General features: G+C 40.4%; 1 protein-coding gene across 2 annotated transcripts in view; it reads left to right on the top strand.

Moving 5' to 3' along the window:
• Positions 1 to 18133, top strand: part of LOC102297858 (potassium voltage-gated channel subfamily H member 1) — a 106194-nt gene extending 88061 nt beyond the window's left edge. The window contains exons 10-11 of one of the 2 annotated variants that reach the window (XM_042228093.1): positions 6261 to 6457; positions 14676 to 18133. In XM_042228093.1, the coding sequence (XP_042084027.1) occupies positions 6261 to 6457; positions 14676 to 15515 (1037 nt within the window). In that variant the 3' untranslated portion in view covers positions 15516 to 18133. Of the gene's footprint in view, positions 1 to 6260; positions 6458 to 14675 lie in introns of those variants that run through there. The other variant, XM_042228094.1, reaches the window with a different exon arrangement.
• Positions 18134 to 18482: the final 349 nt, after the last annotated feature.

Below are 18482 nucleotides of genomic sequence, written 5' to 3'. Positions count from 1 at the left end.
TCAACTGGCTCCTTTCGATGTGAAGGAACAGTGGCTCTACTCTGAGCCCCTCCCAGATAGCTGGGCTTCTAACCCTATCTCTAAGGGAGAGGCCAGCCACCCTTTGGAGGAAGCCCATTTCTGCCTCTCGTTCTTTCGGTTACTACCCAAAGCTCGTGACCACAGGTGAGAGTAGGGGCGTAGATCGACTGGTAAATTGAGAGCTTCGCTTGCACACTCAGCTCTCTCGTCACGACAACAGACTGGTACAGTGTCCGCATCACTGCAGCCCCAGCACCAATCCATCTGTCGATCTCCCGCTCCCTCTCCTGTCACTCATGAACAAGACCCCGAGATACTTAAACTCTTCCACTTGGGGCAAGAACTTGTCTCTTAGCCCGAGTGGGCACTCCACCATTTTTTGGCTTAGGACCATGGCCTCAAATTTGGATGTGCTGATTCTCATTACCACCTTGGCTGCGAACCATTCCAAAGTGAGATGGAGGTCATTCGACTCGACGAAGCCAGCAGAACCACATCATCCGCGAAGAACAGATGAGATTCTGAGACCACCCAAGTGAAAGCCTGCCGCCACTTGGGTGTGCCTAGAAATTCTGTCCATAAAAATTCTGAACAGAATTGGTGACAAAGGCCAGGGCTGGCGGAGCCCATCACCCACCAGGAATGAGTCCAACTTATTGCTGGCTATGCGGACCAAGCTCTTGGAACGGTTGTATAAGGACCGAATGACCTGACTCCCAGAAATGATCCCCTTATCCCCAGACTCTGCTTCCTCCACGTAAGATGTGCCAATGGGATTAAGGAAGTCCTTAAGGTATTCCTTCCACCGCCCGACAATTTTCTCAGTTGAAGTCGGCAGTGCTCCACTGGCACTATGCACAGTACAAGTAGAGCACTGCTTTCCCCTCCTGAGTTGCCAGAATCTGTTCAAGTCAGTCCAAAAGTCTTTTTCCATGGCCTCTCTGAACTCCTTCTACACCTGAGTTTTTTCTTCAGCCACTGCCCGCACTGCATTCTACTTTGCCTGTCGGTACCTATCAGCTGCCTCCGGAGTCCCACAGGCTAACCAAGCCCGACAGGACTCCTTCTTCAGCTTGGTTGCTCCCCTCACCTCTGGTGTCTATCATTTGGTACGGGGTTACCACCACGACAGGCACCAACTACCTTGCGGCCGAAGGTAGTTGCAGCAGCTTTGGCAATGGAGGTGCTGAACATGGTCTATTTGGACTCAATGTCCCCAGTCTCCCTCGGAATGCTGTTGAAGCTCTACCAGAAGTGTGCATTGAAGATCTCACGGACTGGGGCCTCTGCTAGGCATTCCCAGCATTCCCTCACTATACGTTTAGGTGTGCCTGGTCTCTCCAGCATCCTCCCCTGCCACCTGATCCAACTCACCACCAGGTGATGATCACTTGACAGCTCAGCCCCTCTCTTTACCCAAGTGGCCAGAACATATGGCTACAGGTCTGGTGATACAATTAAAAAAATCGACCATCAACCTGCAGCCCAGAGCGTCCTGGTGCCACACGTCCACTTATGGACAATCTTATGTTTGAACATGGTGTTTGCTATGTCCAAAAACAATACACCGCTCAATCATTCCCCTCCAGGTCTCGCTGTCTTTGCCCACGTGAGGTTTGAAGTCTCCCAGTAGGGAGAAAACCTTCTCATCCACTGGGAGAAACCCCAATATACAGGCAGCAAGCCAAGGGGATACCCAGATACCCACCCCAGCCCACCGCCTCTCACCAGGGGCAACTCCAGACTGAGAGTCCAGTCCCTCTCCAGAAGACTGGTTCCAGAGCCCAAGCCATGCATTGACGTAAGCCCGACTATATCTAGCCGGTACCGCTCACGCACTAACTCAGGCTCCTGGAACCCTGCTCCTGGCTGCCGTCCTGCTCACAATGCATACTTTTAGAGATACAAAATGCTTGGTTTTCTTTCTCCTTCTTTTGCGAACTTAATTCTCAGTTCTCGTGTTGCATGCGTTGCATTTTCTACCTGCTCTGGCTGACCATGAGTGCTAGGAAGGAGCAGGTGAAGTCTCCTCCCTCATTCCAATAAAACCGTTTAAACCAAGAAATTGTCAACTTAGACAATACACAAATTAATAAATTATCTTGTAATCCAAAGGTGTTATTCTTCTTATTATATAATAATATTATATAACATTATAATATAATAACAATATTAAGGAAAACAAAATCGAATAAAATATGGTTCTCTATTTCTACTGGGCTGTCGTAATCATTGAAACAATAACTTACCCTGATTTTGGAAACCCTTTATTCACATTGGTTATTTATATAAAAACTAGTGATTGACAGCTGGAAAACCATAGGGAAGCAGGAGATCAGTATGTCACGTGTGGGTGACATAGTGACAGGGAGGTCTCCAGCAGGTTTAACTACTGGAGTGGGTGATCGTGGCTCAAGAGTTGGCAATTCGTCTTGTAATCGTAAGGTTGCCGGTTCGAGCCCCGGCTCGGACAGTCGCAGTCATTGTGTCCTTGGCTTCACCTGTTGCCTACTGGTGGTGGTCAGAGGGCCCGGTGGTGCCAGTGTCGGGCAGCCTCGCCTCTGTCAGTGCGCCCCAGGGTGGCTGTGGCTGCAATGTAGGTGTGTGAATGTGTGTGTGAATGGGTGAATGACTGAATGTAGTGTAAAGCGCTTTGGGGTCCATAGGGACTAAGTAAAGCGCTATACAAATACAGGCCATTTACCATTTACAACATGGATCTCAGTTTCTCACTAATTTGTGTTTGCCATGTAAACGTACATTTCTCACTAAGATGTTACTCTTCGGTCAAATGGGCCTTTTTTATCTGCTGCTTTTTGTGCATTTCAAGAAGCTAGATTGCAACTTTTCTCTGAAGTTGACCTGAGATTTTGTGTATACTGTGAGTGTGAATTCGAAATCAGGCCCTTGATCAGTATGTGGCACCATAGTGGACAATAAAGTTATCCCCCAAACAACAGTCTTAACTTTCTGGTTGGGTCTAGGCATGGTAACTGCATATTTAGTGAAATGATGTGTCATTACAAGGATGTTCTTTGGGTTACTGCTGTCTGGTTCTAGATTGAGAAAGTTCATATGGACAAGTTCTAATGGTTGAGAAGTTTAATGTTTAGCAGAGCAGCTGCTTTTTCAAGAGGACTCTTTCTTCAGCGGCCAATAAAACCTAGTTCTAAAAAGGGTTCTGGGAATACCCAGTTGGTCCATATGCAAATTGTGAACCACTAAGGCTCTGAGCTCTTCAGGGAGAACCAATTGATAGGTCACTTGGTCCTGCATCTTGCCTTATTCTGTATTTTACCTTATATTGTAGTTCTAAGCGATTTAACTCCCACAGCAAAAATGGGAAATCAGGGAGCTCTTTGCTGGAGGTGGGGTGAGGTGTTTCTTCCAGTACAATCTGTGCTATGATTTCTCTGATAGTTGGATCAGATCTTTGTTTATCCTTTATTTCAGGATAAGACAATGAAGGAATTGTGGGTAAGCCATGTTTGTTCTCTGAAACAAGGTTAGTGTTAGCTTTTAGTTTTCAAAATAAAAACCGGCATCACTTTAGCCAGCTCCTTATGCTATAAATTCTGCACTCAGCTTTGCAGTTCTCCAATATGTTTGAGATGCAGCCAGATGCTTCTCATTTAACATTTTCGCTTGGTTTTTCATTTTTTTCCTAACTTTTCATTTAAATCCAACTCCCCTGTATTTCTGTGTACCTGGCCTGTACAACTATAAATGCTGTGTTTGAAATGTCTGCCCCCCTCCATTCTTTCACATAAAGGTATGATCCCAGTCACATGGCCATATGGCTGAGAGCTCATCCCAGTGATCTAAACCGGCACTCAATGTAACCGAGCATTTTGAAATGAGGAACACCAATTCAGGCTGGATACTAGATTTGACTTCTGGAAAGCCCTTGATTAACAAAAGCAATAACTCTAAGCTGACCTTTGATACAATACTCATCAATATATCACTTGACTGTTAAAGCTATTAAATCAGCTTTTCTGTCAAACATAATTTCTAGCAACAGTCACCAGCCCCGAGTTCTTTTTAATATTTTGAATTTTTTGTTTAACCCCTGTGGTGCTGTTCATGTGAACATCCTCTGCACTTTGTGAGAACTTTCTGGGATTTGTGGAGAGTTTCAGTCTAACCGCTGCCTTTGACACAGTTGATTATAACATTATTTTATCAAGACACAAACATGCTGTTGGTTTTAAAGGTACAGTTTTATTACAGTTTAAATCCTGTCAGAGAGGTCTTTTTCTGTTGCAACTGGGGAGTACTCCTCTTCTTCTGTCCCTATTAGTTGTGATGTACCACAGGGGTCTGTTGTGGTCCACTATGTTATCTTTACACATGCTGCCTTTGGGAACGATTTTCAGGAAATATAATATTCCCTCTCACTGTTATGCTATTGATATCCAAATTTACTTCCTGATGAAATGGGATGCCTCTGTCACACTGCAGCCTCTGTTTATCTGTCTACATGACAGTTAAACCCTAAATGAAAACAAGACTGAAATTATTGTTTTCGGAAATCATAGCTCTTTGGATGAAGCAGCATATACCCTATGGCCAAAAAGATCGAACCTAAGAACTCCAGTGCGCTTGTCTGTATTAAAGTAATTAAGGTGCAGTTATTTCATCATTCACTCCAGTGTAAACACAAACTGTTAATAGAAGCTACAGAAAATCAAGCACATTTTATACATTATTATTTAAGAAGAACCACTGAGTTCAAATTACAGGCCCTTTAGGCTGTAAATCAAATCAGTAATTGTGGTAGAATTCATTTAGTTTCATGAAGGCAATTTCTTTTGTGTACATTTACATGTAGTGTTTTTATTTTTGGTTGAATTGTGCTGCAAAGAAAATTTAAATTTAAACTGGCAATTCCCTTAAAAAAAATTTCCTGTACTGTATTTCAGTGTTATGTCGTTTTTATGTGTCTCTTACTGTGAAAACTAGAAAGCAGCATGTTGTCATTGCCGTTGGTTATTAATATTAACTTCCTGTTGACTCATTATATAAGCAGGTACTGATGTTAAGTTTATGTGTGTTTTGTTTTTTATCTGTGTTCTAAACATTGTTCTCTAAACTTGTGTTTTTTATAACTTAATACAAGTGTCTATTCTGTATAATACTCTTTGAGTAACATTTGAGAATTTGCTACAATAGTGGGAGTGGCAAAATCTACCCTTTGGTACATCCTGAAAAAAAAAGAAAGAAAGTATTGGTGAATGCAAAAAGACCTGAATGTCCACAGAAGACAACAGTTGTGCATGCTCGCAGAATAATTTCCATGGTGACGAGAAACCCCTTTATAACAGTCAACCAAGTGAACAGCACTCTCCAGGAGGTAGGCACACCAATATCCACCTACCATAAAGAGAAGACTCCAACAAAGTAAAAACAGAGGGTTCACTGCAAAGCGCAAGCCACTCATAATTTAAAAAAAAAAAAAAAAAAGCCAACACAGTTGTGGAAAAACATTCTTTAGAAAGATGAAATCAAGATCAACTTCTACCAAAAGGAAAAAAGTATGGAGACATGGAACAGCTCATGATCTAAGGCATACCACATCATCTGTAAAACAAGGTGGAGCCAGGGTAAGGCTTGGGCATGCATGGCTACCAGTGGAAGTGGGACACTCGTGTTTATTGATGATGTGACACAGGACAGCAATTCCAGGTAATTTTATTTACATTGTTTGGGTGGCCTTTCATACAGAAGGACAATGACCTAAAACATAACCCAGCCACCCAGGAGTTTCTTAAAGCAAAGAAGTGCAATATTCTTGAAAGGCCAAGTCGGTCACCTGATCTTTACCCAAATGTGCATTCATTTTACTTCAGGACTAAAATTTGGAAAGAAAGACCGACAAACCAACAGCAACTGAAAGCCGCGGCAGTAGAGGTCTGGCAGAGCATGGAAAAGGAGGAAATCTGGTGATGTCAGGCTTTCATTTGTCGCAAAGGGTTTTCAACCAAGTATCAGAATTGAACATTTTATTTTTTTTAGTCATTTAATTTGTCCAGTTACCTTTGAGTTCCTGAAATGAAGGGATTGTGTTAAAAAATACTTGAAGTTTTCACATGTCTGTGAGAACCTTCACAGACATTTTACACTTCAACTGCATCTGAGTTGTTTCACTTAAAATTCATTGTAATGTACAGAACCAAAATTAGAAAAAAGTTGTATCTGTTGAAATATTTGTGGACCTAACTGTGTTTGTTTTGCAGGTAAAGGTGATGTGTTTGGTGACGTGTTCTGGAAGGAGATGACACTGGCTCAGTCCTGCGCTAATGTCCGAGCATTGACCTACTGTGACCTCCATATAATCAAAAGAGATGCGCTGCAAAAAGTTCTGGAGTTTTACGCCAACTTTGCAAACCACTTTGCCAAGAACCTGGTGCTTACTTACAACCTGAGGAAGAGGGTGAGTTTGCTTTACTGATGTTTATTTAGTATCTATTACATGTATTTTAAGTCATGCCAAAAAAAACCTTTTCACAGGACTTTATACAGTCCTAAGAAAAATTTAATTTACCACGTGATTCAGAACATTGTAAAAGCACCTTAAGCAGCAATAACTGTATGTGAAATTAAAACTCTCACATCATTTTGGATGAATTTCAGGCCTTCTTTACAGCAGTGGTTCTTAAACTGTGGTACTTGAGTTCCCTCTAGTGGTATACAGGAAATCTCTCAAAACAATTTCCAAATTAATAATATACTGTGGTGGGGTGAAGCGTCTTTACTATAAAAAGCCCACGTAGAGGTTGAGCTAGCTATTCCACCCCAAAAAGAAGAAGGGAGGACTCCTTTTGTGAGATACTCACTGCATTACATGATGCTTCAGAGCCTTAATGACCAAGCACATGAACTCACTCATGGTATAAACATCTATTTCCATCGAACAATAACTGCCAGTAAATTTACACTGTAAAATTAACAGGTACAGTTAAGAGTCACGTAACAATAACAGATGTAAATAACACAGTTTCCTCATCTTCCTCATCAACACATGTTCCTAAGGCATGATCGGAGATAACTAGCCACTCCCAACAAGCCACAATACCATGTTCTGATTGAGAGATTTCTGAAAAATGAAAACATACAGCACTGCTATCACTTCCGACATAAATGAAGACAGAAAACTAAACAGAAGTGACATTTGTAGGGTTACTGATGTTCGGCTTTGTTCCCCTTTTGTTAAAAACGCAACACACAAAAATACTGCAAAAGGAAATGGTCGCCTTATATACAAAGTGTATAAACTCCAAATGCACATTTCACTTAAAAATTAAGATGTGAAAATGTGAACAAATCAACTGTTAGAGATATTCTTCTCCTGTTGACCCCCCAAAAGAAATAAATGAGTCTTCTCATCAGATATTGATGCTTCTTTCCTGTGTGACAAAAAATAGGAGACATATGTTTGTTTGTTTGTTTGTTTTTTAAGTTAATTCCCAATAAAACTGTTTTATTGCTAACTACATTGCTGTCTGTATTATTGCTGAAGTCCTAAATGATCACCTTTGAACAGCACTGACTGGGAGGCTTTGAACAGATCACATAGTTCAATTCAACATATAAGACTTTAAGAATGAAAAGCATCTATAAATGATTGGGTTATTCTTAATCCCCATTTGTAATATTGTTTTTTTTGTCACAGACAGCTAAGCTCCAAAGGGAATAAGGTAAAGTGGACCAAGAGTCTAGGTGAGAGTGAGAATTTAGATAAGCATGTAGCCAGTCCCATAAGACACGGCTACGACATGCCCAATTATAAAAAATTTAATTTGGTAAGCCTAAGCCTCCCCTATCTATAGGCAGTTGTAAAGTTCCAGTCCTTAATCTAGGTTTCTTGCCACGCCAGATAAATTTTGAAAAGGCTTTTTTTATATCACAAGAAACTTTCTGAGTGATCAGTAAAGGTAGCATTTGTAGGGGATATAAATAAACGCGGGAGAATACTCATTTTGATTAAGTTCACACGCCCCATAAGAGAAAGCGGCAATTTTTGCCATCTATCTAAATCTTTTTAGATTTTTATTATAACTGGTGATAAGTTCAGTTTCCATAAATCTTTAAGAACTGGTGGAATGTTTAGCCCAAGGTATGTAAAGCCGCTGGGGGACCATTGAAAGGGATTAGAAATATCTGGCAAAGAGTTAATCTGATCACCCATGACTTCTGATTTCCCAAAATTAATTCTGTAACCAGAGAATGAGCTGAACTCATGTATAGTAGACATAATAGCTGGTGTTGATTGTTCTGGTTTTGATAAGAACAGCAAAATATCGTCAGCATACAATGCTATCTTATGATTTGTTCCACCCACTGTTATACCATGCACATCTCGGTGCTGGCGAATGGTGTCAGCTAGAGGTTCAAGTGCTAATGCAAAGAGGTAAGGGGACAGGGGACAGCCTTGCCTCGTACCTCTTTGCAGTGGAAACACTGATGATTGTACACCATTAATTATGACACAAGCTTCTGGAAGTTTGTAGTGTTGTGGAAGTTTTCCATTTAAATAAAGCCTGCAGACAAGCAGTGAGTGGTAGCTAACATTCTTTAATCAAAACACACAAAGACAACAGACAACCAAGCTTGATGAAGTCCCTGCATGTCCGCGGGACAGACATGAGACATGCATGTCCCTGCAGGGTCTCCCTGAGCCTAGCATGGCTCTCAGTTAAATACCTTCTCCAGGAACAAAAGGCAGTACACAGCTGTTTCACACCTTAAGGTTCACACTCCCTTGCTACCTCCCAGAGTCCTCGAAGAGACAAAAGATTCCTTCCTGTGGAATTGTCTGCTTCCTTGCTAGACCCCCGCCATTTGTCTTTCAGTATGAGTGTCAGACATGTTAAAATCCAGTGGCACCAAGGCATTATACAATAAAATAATGTGATTAATACGTAAGTAAAAGAAATTCCTATACAGTAGATAGTTTTAATCCATGCAATAAAACCCTCACCTCAAATGTAAAATGGGAAATGGCCTGTATTTATACAGCGCTTTACTAGTCCCTAAGGACCCCAAAGCGCTTTACATATCCAGTCATCCACCCATTCACACACACATTCACACACTGGCACCTAAGCCAAATCTTTCTAATACATTAAATAAATATGTCCACTCGATTCTGGCAAATGCCTTTTCGGCATCTAAAGATATAACATAGGCTTTATAATTTGTCTGATTTGAGTATTGTATAATATTTAATAGTCGTCTAATATTTGTAGATGAGAAACGATTTTGGATAAAGCCTGTTTGATCAGGGTTTATAAGCAGTGGGAGAATGCCCTCAAGCTTCCTTACTAATAGCTTGGAGGGTAATTTAGCATCGACATTGATGAGGCTGTATGTCTGTATGATTCACACCTATCTGGTGATTTATTTTTCTTTAAAATTAACAAAATATTAGCCTGTCTAAGTGTTGAGGGCAATTGTTCATTCTTAAAAGAGTCTAAAAACATATCAGTCAATGGTCCTGCAAGAAGATGACTTAGTGTTTTATAAAACTCTGGGCAGAAACCATCAGGCTCTGGTGCTTTTCCTCCTTTAAGGGAGTTAATAGCAAGTCGCACTTCCTCCTCTGTCACAGGGTTATTTAACTCTTTCCTGTGACTTTCTGATAATGATACAACAGGCACCTTCTCTAGAAATTCCCGCATCTTCCCATCTCTATTAGTACACAATTTGAGTTAAATTGAAGTACACCAACAGCAATTGATTGAATATGATTAGTTCTATTACGGCACTTAAATATTAGACATACTCTTAATTTAAGGATACCCAGCCCAGGCTAAGGTATATTGGAACTGGAAGTTCTACATTTATTAAGGAATGACTCAATTGTCGCCTCCTTTCTTATTTGTCTTTTCTAACGGACTTTATAAAGTAAAACGAGTTCAACTTAGAAATATAAATGAGGTTGGCTGGCTTTTTCGGTGGCATGCGGGAGTTTGGAGGGGAATTTTTGTTTCTCTTTTCTTTTCTTTTTGCCTCTCTGTCAGTGACTCTTGCTTGGTTTCACGAGACCCAGTTTTCTTTTTTGATGGATCGCAGGATCGTTTTTTGGGGGGAGGGAAGGGGGGGTTTTAGGGGTTGTCTTTCTCCTTTTTTTTATCATTAATATGCGTGGCTATTGTTTCTGTTGTTTATTTATTTATTTATTTTTTCATGTTTGTGTCTATGTAATGCATCTAAAATTACCCACATTCCCTTTTATGGAAACATCTGTTTGCTTATTTGCAGTAGCGCACTCCAAGAAATGGTTTCCCACACATCATGTTATAATAGAGAGGGGAAAAAAATTATAACAAAAAAAAAAGCTGAGCTGATATGACTGATCTTAAAATAATTTCTTTAAATGTTAAACGGCTGAATAATGTTGTTAAAAGACAAAAAATTATTTCATTTTTGAAGAAGGAAAAACACAAATTGCCTTACTGTCAGAAACTCATTTAAATGATTTGGAACACATTGGGTTGGTTTTTTACTCATCCTATGATACAAAAAGTAGAGTAGCCGCCATCCTTATCCATCGTAATCTGCCTCTAACCATAGAAAAAGTCATAAAAGATAAGGAAGGACGCTACATTCTTATATCTGGTTTCTTATTTAGAGAATCTGTTTTTATAGGATGTGTTTATGGTCCAAATTCAGAAGATGTCTCTTTTTTTCCCAATCTCTTAACCCATGTTTCAGCCATAGCTTCCCCATATTTGGTGTTGGGAGGTGATTTTAATTGTGTTCCTGATCCTAGGGTTGATAAATCTCCACCAGGGGGTGAATTGTCACCAAAAAGCATTAGACTGATAGAGTTTTGTTCTGATCTAGAAATTTGTGATTCCTGGCGAGTAGCTCACCCCACAGATAGGGATTTCACTTTTTTTTCTTGCCATCATCAGAGTTTCTCAAGAATAGATTTGCTCTTGTCATCCAGGACGGTGTTGGATAGGATGGAAGAGTGCTCAATAAGGTCTTGTCCATTATCTGATTATTCAGTAGTAAGTATAAAAATTCACCCACCTTATTTTGAGCCATATTCCCGCCGATGGAGGATGAATCCTTATTTATTGAGTATATCACTAAAGAGTGGAATGTTTTTATGACCACTAATAAAACGGAAGATGTAAGCCCATCTTTGTTGTGGGAAACCGCTAAAGCCTATCTTAGGGGTAGTATTATCTCATACACCACAGCGCAGAAAAAGGCTTCAATGAAAGAACAACTTAGTTTAGAGCACATAATACAAAAATTAGAAGTGCAGTTTAAAATTTCCAGGTCCAAAACTATACTTAAGAAGTTAGAAGCAGCCCGCTCAGCTTTAAATCAATTACTGACTAAAAGAGCAAAGGCAGCAATTTTCTTTGATAAGCATAAATTATGAATCTGGGAACAAACCTGGCCGTCTCTTAGCAAAAATAGCAAAAGGCAGGACAGATACAAACGTTATACCATCACTGTTTGATAATAAACATGTCAAGCATTATAAAACAACGGATATTAATCGAATTATGAAGCAGTTTTATATACACTTGTACACATCAGAGTGTAGTATTTAAGGTTTCCATGTTAGCAGGCTGTGGAGTGCTCAGTCAGTGTAATTGGTCTAAAAGTGTTTAAATCTTCAGTCTTATGTTAAAATCTCAAAGGACAGCATTACATTTTTAATATTAACAGTAACCCTGGGCCTCTGTGGATTGGGCAGCTGATCTAATCTCTGTCTAAAACTGGATAACAAAAACTAAGGAGTGCTGAATCACTTTGCAGACTATTGTCCTACCTGAATGATCTTTGACAGCTTGAATGTAACTTTTCACAATCCTTATGTTTGAGAGGATAATCGAACAGATCAGTCTGTTGTGGCACTGGCAGAAAATATTTTGCAAGTTTTTTTTATTTTTCAACTCTGCAGCTGTAACAGGTGTGTAGCATCGCTAACTAGCTAGCAACAAGCCTCCAACACATTGTATATTCTAGCGGCTAATCTAGCACACGAATTAACAACAGAGTGATTTTAGATGCTGTAAAACTATAAGATGATAAGCTGTGTGGTTTTTTGATAATAGTGACATGGTTGTATTTACCTTAATTGGACGAGTTGTCAGTCGCGGTAAACCCATCAGCAGATAAACTGGAGCAGCCGGGCTACGTAAAAAGTGTAGGGGACTTGTTCGTGGTCACATCCAGCAGGTGTGTGGACGGGAGCGTCACGCAGGCGCTCCACCTCAAGTCGCTACTGTGCAGACTCTGGCTCCAAAAGTGCAACATGGCAGCGTCTACAAGCGGGATATTTTGGCTTCATTTTTATGCAATGGGAGTAAGTGCTGTAGTGTCGTCCATGTTTTCTACAGTCATTGGCTGGGACCTGACAAAAGTGCCACCTGAAGGAGGCTTCTCTCTGTCTGATAGCTTGTGTTCTGAGTGACACCTGACACCTGACTTTTGAGACCTGACAACTGAGACCTGACACCTGACCTTTCTGATCTGAGACCTGACTCCTGAGACCTGACACCTGAGACCTGACACCTGAGACCTGACACCTGAGACCTGATACCTGACTCCTGAGACCTGACACCTGACATGTGATCCTGAGACTGACTCCTGACTTCTGAGACCTGATTCCTGAGACCTGACACCTGAAACCTGATTTTTGAGACCTGATTCTCCTGAGACCTGAGACCTGACTCCTGAGACCTGACACCTGACACCAGACCTGACTGACCTGACCTGAGACCTGACCCCTGAGACCTGACTACCTGACATGTGATTTCTGAGACTTGTATCCTGACTTCTGAGACCTGATTCCTGAGACCTGACACCTGACACCTGACTTTGAGACCTGACACCTGACACCTGACTTTTGAGAACTGACACCTGACACCTGACTTTTGAGAACTGAGACCTGACTCCTGACTTCTGAGACCTGATTCCTGAGACCTGACACCTGACACCTGACTTTGAGACCTGACACCTGACACCTGACTTTTGAGACCTGAGACCTGACACCTGATTTGAGACCTGAGACCTGACACCTGATCTTCTGAACCTGACTTCTGAGACCTGATCTGAGACCTGACACCTGAGACCTGATCTGAGACCTGACACCTGAGACCTGAGACCTGAGACCTGATACCTGACCCCTGAGACCTGACTCCTGAGACCTGACACCTGAGACCTGACACCTGAGACCTGACACCTGAGACCTGATACCTGACTCCTGAGACCTGACACCTGACTCTGAGACCTGATTTCTGAGACCTGACACTGAGACCTGACTTTGACCTGACTCCTGAGACCTGAGACCTGACTCCTGAGACCTGATACCTGAGACCTGATACCTGACTTCTGAGACCTGATTTCTGAGACCTGACACCTGATGACTTTTTGTCTGAGACCTGACGACTTTTTGTCTGAGACCTGACAGCTTTTTTCCTGAGACCTGAGGATGTCCTAAAATGTACACCGTACTGTAGACATCCCAACATTCTCACAAGGTCAGTGGGTCACTGGCAGTCTCCTGGTCCTGTTGGTGGGGGTAGATACTGTTATGGTCCTCTCTGTGTCAGCTCACCACTTTCTCTCTGGCTCTTTCTCCTTTAGTGCTCTCTATCTCCTCTTTCTCTGTGTGTATGTCTCTGTTTATGGGACAAAGACACAAACTGAACTGGAATACCATTTGTAGATAATCCTGCCCTGTGGAATCTTCATTTGAATTCAGTGTTAATATGCACTGAACTTTGGTACACATCCTTTCTACCTGAGTGATCTTTGACAGCTTGAATGTAACTTTTCACAATCCTTATGTTTGAGAGAATAATCGAACAGATCAGTCTGTTGTGGCACTGGCAGAAAATATTTTGCAAGTTTTTTTTATTTTTCAACTCTGCAGCTGAAGCCACAAATGCATTTTCCAACAACTGTGGCATCATTTAAGAGGAAATAAATTTATTACAAAGAAGCATTGTTACAGCAAATAAATAATTGACCAAACACAATTTTTCTTTTTGTGTTGATAACAAAAGCTGATATTAAATAGGCTATTCAATAATTTACATTTCCTGTTCATTGACAAGAAAACTGTATGAAGACAAGCCTAAATTCTTGGGGAATTTTAATAAATTTTCCAGTTTAATACATGGGGCCTGTACAATAAAACAAGTTTGCTATACCCGGGATATCTTTTCGTCATCTGGCTTCAGTTCAGTAATCATTCTAGACAACCCAATGAGTCAACGAGTTTACAATTCTAGCTATAAGCTGCCTTGTATAAAACAGTTCGTTGGCAAAATATAACCAAGAAAATAGCAAAATAAAGAAAATGGGTAAGTCTACTGCCCATTACGTTTCTAAAAATAAATAAATAATAGTAGAAAAGTCTAAAGAATTTAAACACATTATAGGTTAAAACAACACAGTAACTGCAGCATAAAGTGGCAGTGTAAGTGTTTTAGATGTGGGAGTGGAGTAAATTTATGTGTCATTTAAATGGTTTAGGTGGTCAGTAAGACTGGAAAATTGTTATAAATAAAGTACCTTTAAAGCCAGATAGGAAAGCTAACAAAGAAGATTCATTAGTATCAGTACCACAGTACTGATTCTTTGAGCTGCAATAACTATGGTCTATCTCTTAACAGATTGTCTTTCGGAAGATCAGTGATGTGAAACGTGAAGAGGAAGAGATGCTGAAAAGGAAGAATGAGGCTCCTCTCAACCTCCCACCAGACCACCCAGTTCGACGACTCTTTCAGCGTTTCCGGCAGCAGAAGGAAGCCCGTCTCGCTGCTGAGCGGGGTAGTCAGGCCACTGGTGATGTCGAGAAAGGTGTTATTCACCTGGAGCCATCCAGAGGTCCAGAGAGGCTTGCCTCTACTAGTATTGCCATAGTAACTGAGAACCAAACTGCAACCACCAGTTCCTCCACATCTTCATCATCCAGGGCATCCAGCCAAGCCATGTTTCATGTTCCCGGCATCCAAAATGGCAGCTTAACTGGTTGCAAATCTGCAGAGCCACCCAAAGCTAAAGGGTGGGGACGTTTCAAAGAGTCAGTTGTGAAAGCTGAGTCGTGGAGCAGTGTCTCCAAGGCTGAGTCCATGGAAATGCTGACTGATAGAACTAAGTGTCACAACGAGGTGTCTCTAAGGAAAACAGATTCATGTGACAGTGGCATCACAAAGAGCGATCTCCGCTTAGATAATGTTGGCAGTGTCAGAACACCACAGGAGCGGAGCCCAGTCCAGTCTGATGAAAAGAGGGTCTTTTGTCCAATACCAGAGCAGAGTGTGCAAACGTCTATCCTCGAGTTCAAACAAGAATTAAAAGGAGACATCAGAAATCTGAACAGTCGCATGACAGTGCTGGAGACACAGCTTACAGAGGTGCTACGACTTCTTAAATCAAGGAAATCATCTGGGTCCTTTTTCGAGTTCTCTCGGCCACCATCTCCCGACTCTGATAAGGACAGCTTCAATTAAATTAGATGGCTCGGATACATACATAATTGTGGTTAATGATGATTCATCATTGTCATATCATACTCAGCATGCTCATCCTATGCTGTCTGTATGGTATCATATACCATATGATACCTGGGACATAAAGACAGCAAAAGCACCTTTTATGTTTTCAGCATTACGTTTCTTTTTGAGATAGTCAGGTCCATAAATATTGGGACACCGACACAATTCTAACATTTCTGGCTCTATATACCACCACAGTGGATTTCAATGGAATGATACGAGCAAGATGTGCTTTAACTGCAGACTGTCAACTTTTATTTGAGGGTATTTATATCCAAATCAGGTGAACAGTTTGCATATGTGCCTCCCAAAAGTAACGGGACAGAATAAGAATCATAGATCAAACTTTCACGTTTAAATTCTTGGTTGCAAATCCTTTACAGTCAAATACAGCACACACATAGACATCACCAGACGCTGGGTTTCATCTCTGGTGATGCTCTGCCAGGCCTCTACTGCAACCGTCTTCAGTTCCTGCTTGTTCTTGGGGCATTTTCCCTTCAGTTTTGTCTTCAGCAAGTGAAATGCATGGCATATTTTAACCTGTGCTGCTTTTGTCAACAGTCACATCATCAAATACAAGAGAACGCGTTCCACTGGCAGCCATACATGCCCACGCCATGACACTACCACCACCATGCTTCACTGATGAGGTGGTATGCTTAGGATCATGAGCAGTTCCTTGATCTTGGTGTCATCTGTCCATAGGATGTTGTTGTTCCAGAACTGTGAAGGATTTTTAGAGGGTGTTTGGCAAAATCTAATCTGGCCTTCCTGTTTTTGGGGCCCACCAATGGTTTACATCTTGTGGTGAACCCTCTGTATTCACACTGGTGAAGTCTTCTCTTGATTATTGACTTTGACACACATAAACCTAAGCGTTTTTTTATTCCCACCTTATTCCCACCTACTAATAATCTGAATACATATTGTTTGTGCATCACAAGGTTGTAGTTTTACCTGTGGCATGTGAGGTGACTTCAAGATGCAAATTAGACAAAAAAAGTGAAGTGGTACAGAATACTCTAGACAGCTATCATATTTAAAGCAAGGGCCACAAAAGTTAACTTTGTAAGCTTTTACTATAACGAGATGATCAGAGCCAACTTGCTAATGCTGGTGCTATCTTGACCATATTGTCAATATAGAACACTTTGTTTTTCCCTTTTGCTTAGAAAGGCCCTCACTGTAGCTTGTATTTAGGGTGGTGTAGGAGGCAACTTTTCTGTTTCTGGTTACTTTTTTCCTTCTAGAAAATAGATAAGGATAGGATTTTTATAAAGTATATGATGTTGTTGTTCTGAGCTGGTTTTAACTGACCTTATGTCATAATCTTTGTCTTTGACTTTTTGTAGAATCCTATGTGTTTCTAAAATACATGCAGAGAACCACGTTTTGGCAAGTATTGTACACTTATTAAACTACTGATTCGTTTGTAAAGAAGCTGAGGTACTGGACACTGAATGGTAACACAGTTAGGCTTTTACTGCCTAAATGCTAACTGTTGTCTTTAGATAGTTCACACTCTGAAGGTGAAGTTTCATTTATGTCATAAAACCTGCTCAACCTGCTTTAAGGGATTTATTAAAATGAGTAGATGCCCTCACGAGCAGCAAGGGGCCTTAAAACGAATTTAAAAAGAAAACGCAATCCACACGTAAGATAAGATAAACCTTTATGAGTCCCACATGTAGGAAATTTTTTGGTCACAGCAGAAAGCACAAGTTAAGAGCAGTAAAAATTAAAAAAATAATAATAGAATAGAATAAGATAACATAACATAACATACTATACAAAATATTAAAAAGTTAAAATGAGGATTAAATTTAAGGTCTTATGTAATTAATATCACACAAATAGTTAAAGCTGCATTCATTCATATTTGACACCATTTTGACAGAAAGATTTTAAATAATGTCTCTTCATTTAGATTACTAGAGCTATTGAATAAGATATTTCTGTTTATGTCAGTCAGTGCCTCCTTCAGGCCCCTAAATCTTTGTTGGATTTTTTAAAATTTACTATTTAATATGTCATTTAAAACAGTTCCTATGAAAAAAAAATCACTTGCCAGATATTCTTTTACTTTACCTTACTTTAGCAAAGACTGGTTTACTTCTGTTAAAGTTTTTGTGTTTTCAGTCAACATAACTTGTTGATACTTTTAAGCCACCACCTCTGGACCACTACTTCCGTTTGGGCAGTTCATCAACTCTCATTAGTTTCTTTTTTTCTTTCTTTCTCTTTTTTTTTCATTCACTAATATTAAGGTGTGTTGACAGCAGTGAAAAATTCCAGGCCACAATAACATTTTAGATTATCTAGCCAAAAGACAAAATTTATGTCATTGCGAAGTGTCCATCATCCATTAACAATTCATAAGAATCCCTACCCCTCCTTGTAGGAGGCCAAGTTACACACACTAATGCGCTAATGATTTTTCATCTAAAATGTGCTAAAGGTGAAGGTCATGGTTGTTGAAGGTCAAGGACTGATCGAAGTGCTTAACTTTAAAAACATTAAAAATGTAAAAATATAAAAATTATATATCTATATCTATGTGTGTGTGTGTGTGTGTGTGTGTGTGTGTGTGTGTGTGTGTGTGTGTGTGTGTGTGTGAGGAACCTTGGAGTAATTTTTGACCAGGATACGTCCTTCAATGCGCAAATTAAACAAATATGTAGCGGCTTTCTTCCATTTGCACAATATATCTCTAAAATATTTCTAGGCTGGACTACTGTAATTCGTTCGTATCAGGATGTCTAAAAACTCCCTTAAAACCCTTCAGTTTATCCAAACTGCTGAAGGAACTGTACCTAAAGTGATTAGAAAGAGAGAGCATATTTGTCCTATATTGGCTTTTCTTCATTGGTTGCCTGTTAAATCCCTAATCAAATTTAAAATCCTTTTCACCACATACAA

Source organism: Haplochromis burtoni, unplaced genomic scaffold (genome assembly GCF_018398535.1).
Source record: "Haplochromis burtoni strain Fernald_Lab_line unplaced genomic scaffold, NCSU_Asbu1 Contig_303, whole genome shotgun sequence".
NCBI lineage: Eukaryota > Metazoa > Chordata > Actinopteri > Cichliformes > Cichlidae > Haplochromis > Haplochromis burtoni.
Note: the sequence above shows the minus strand (reverse complement) of the source record. Positions and strands in the feature narration are given on the sequence as shown.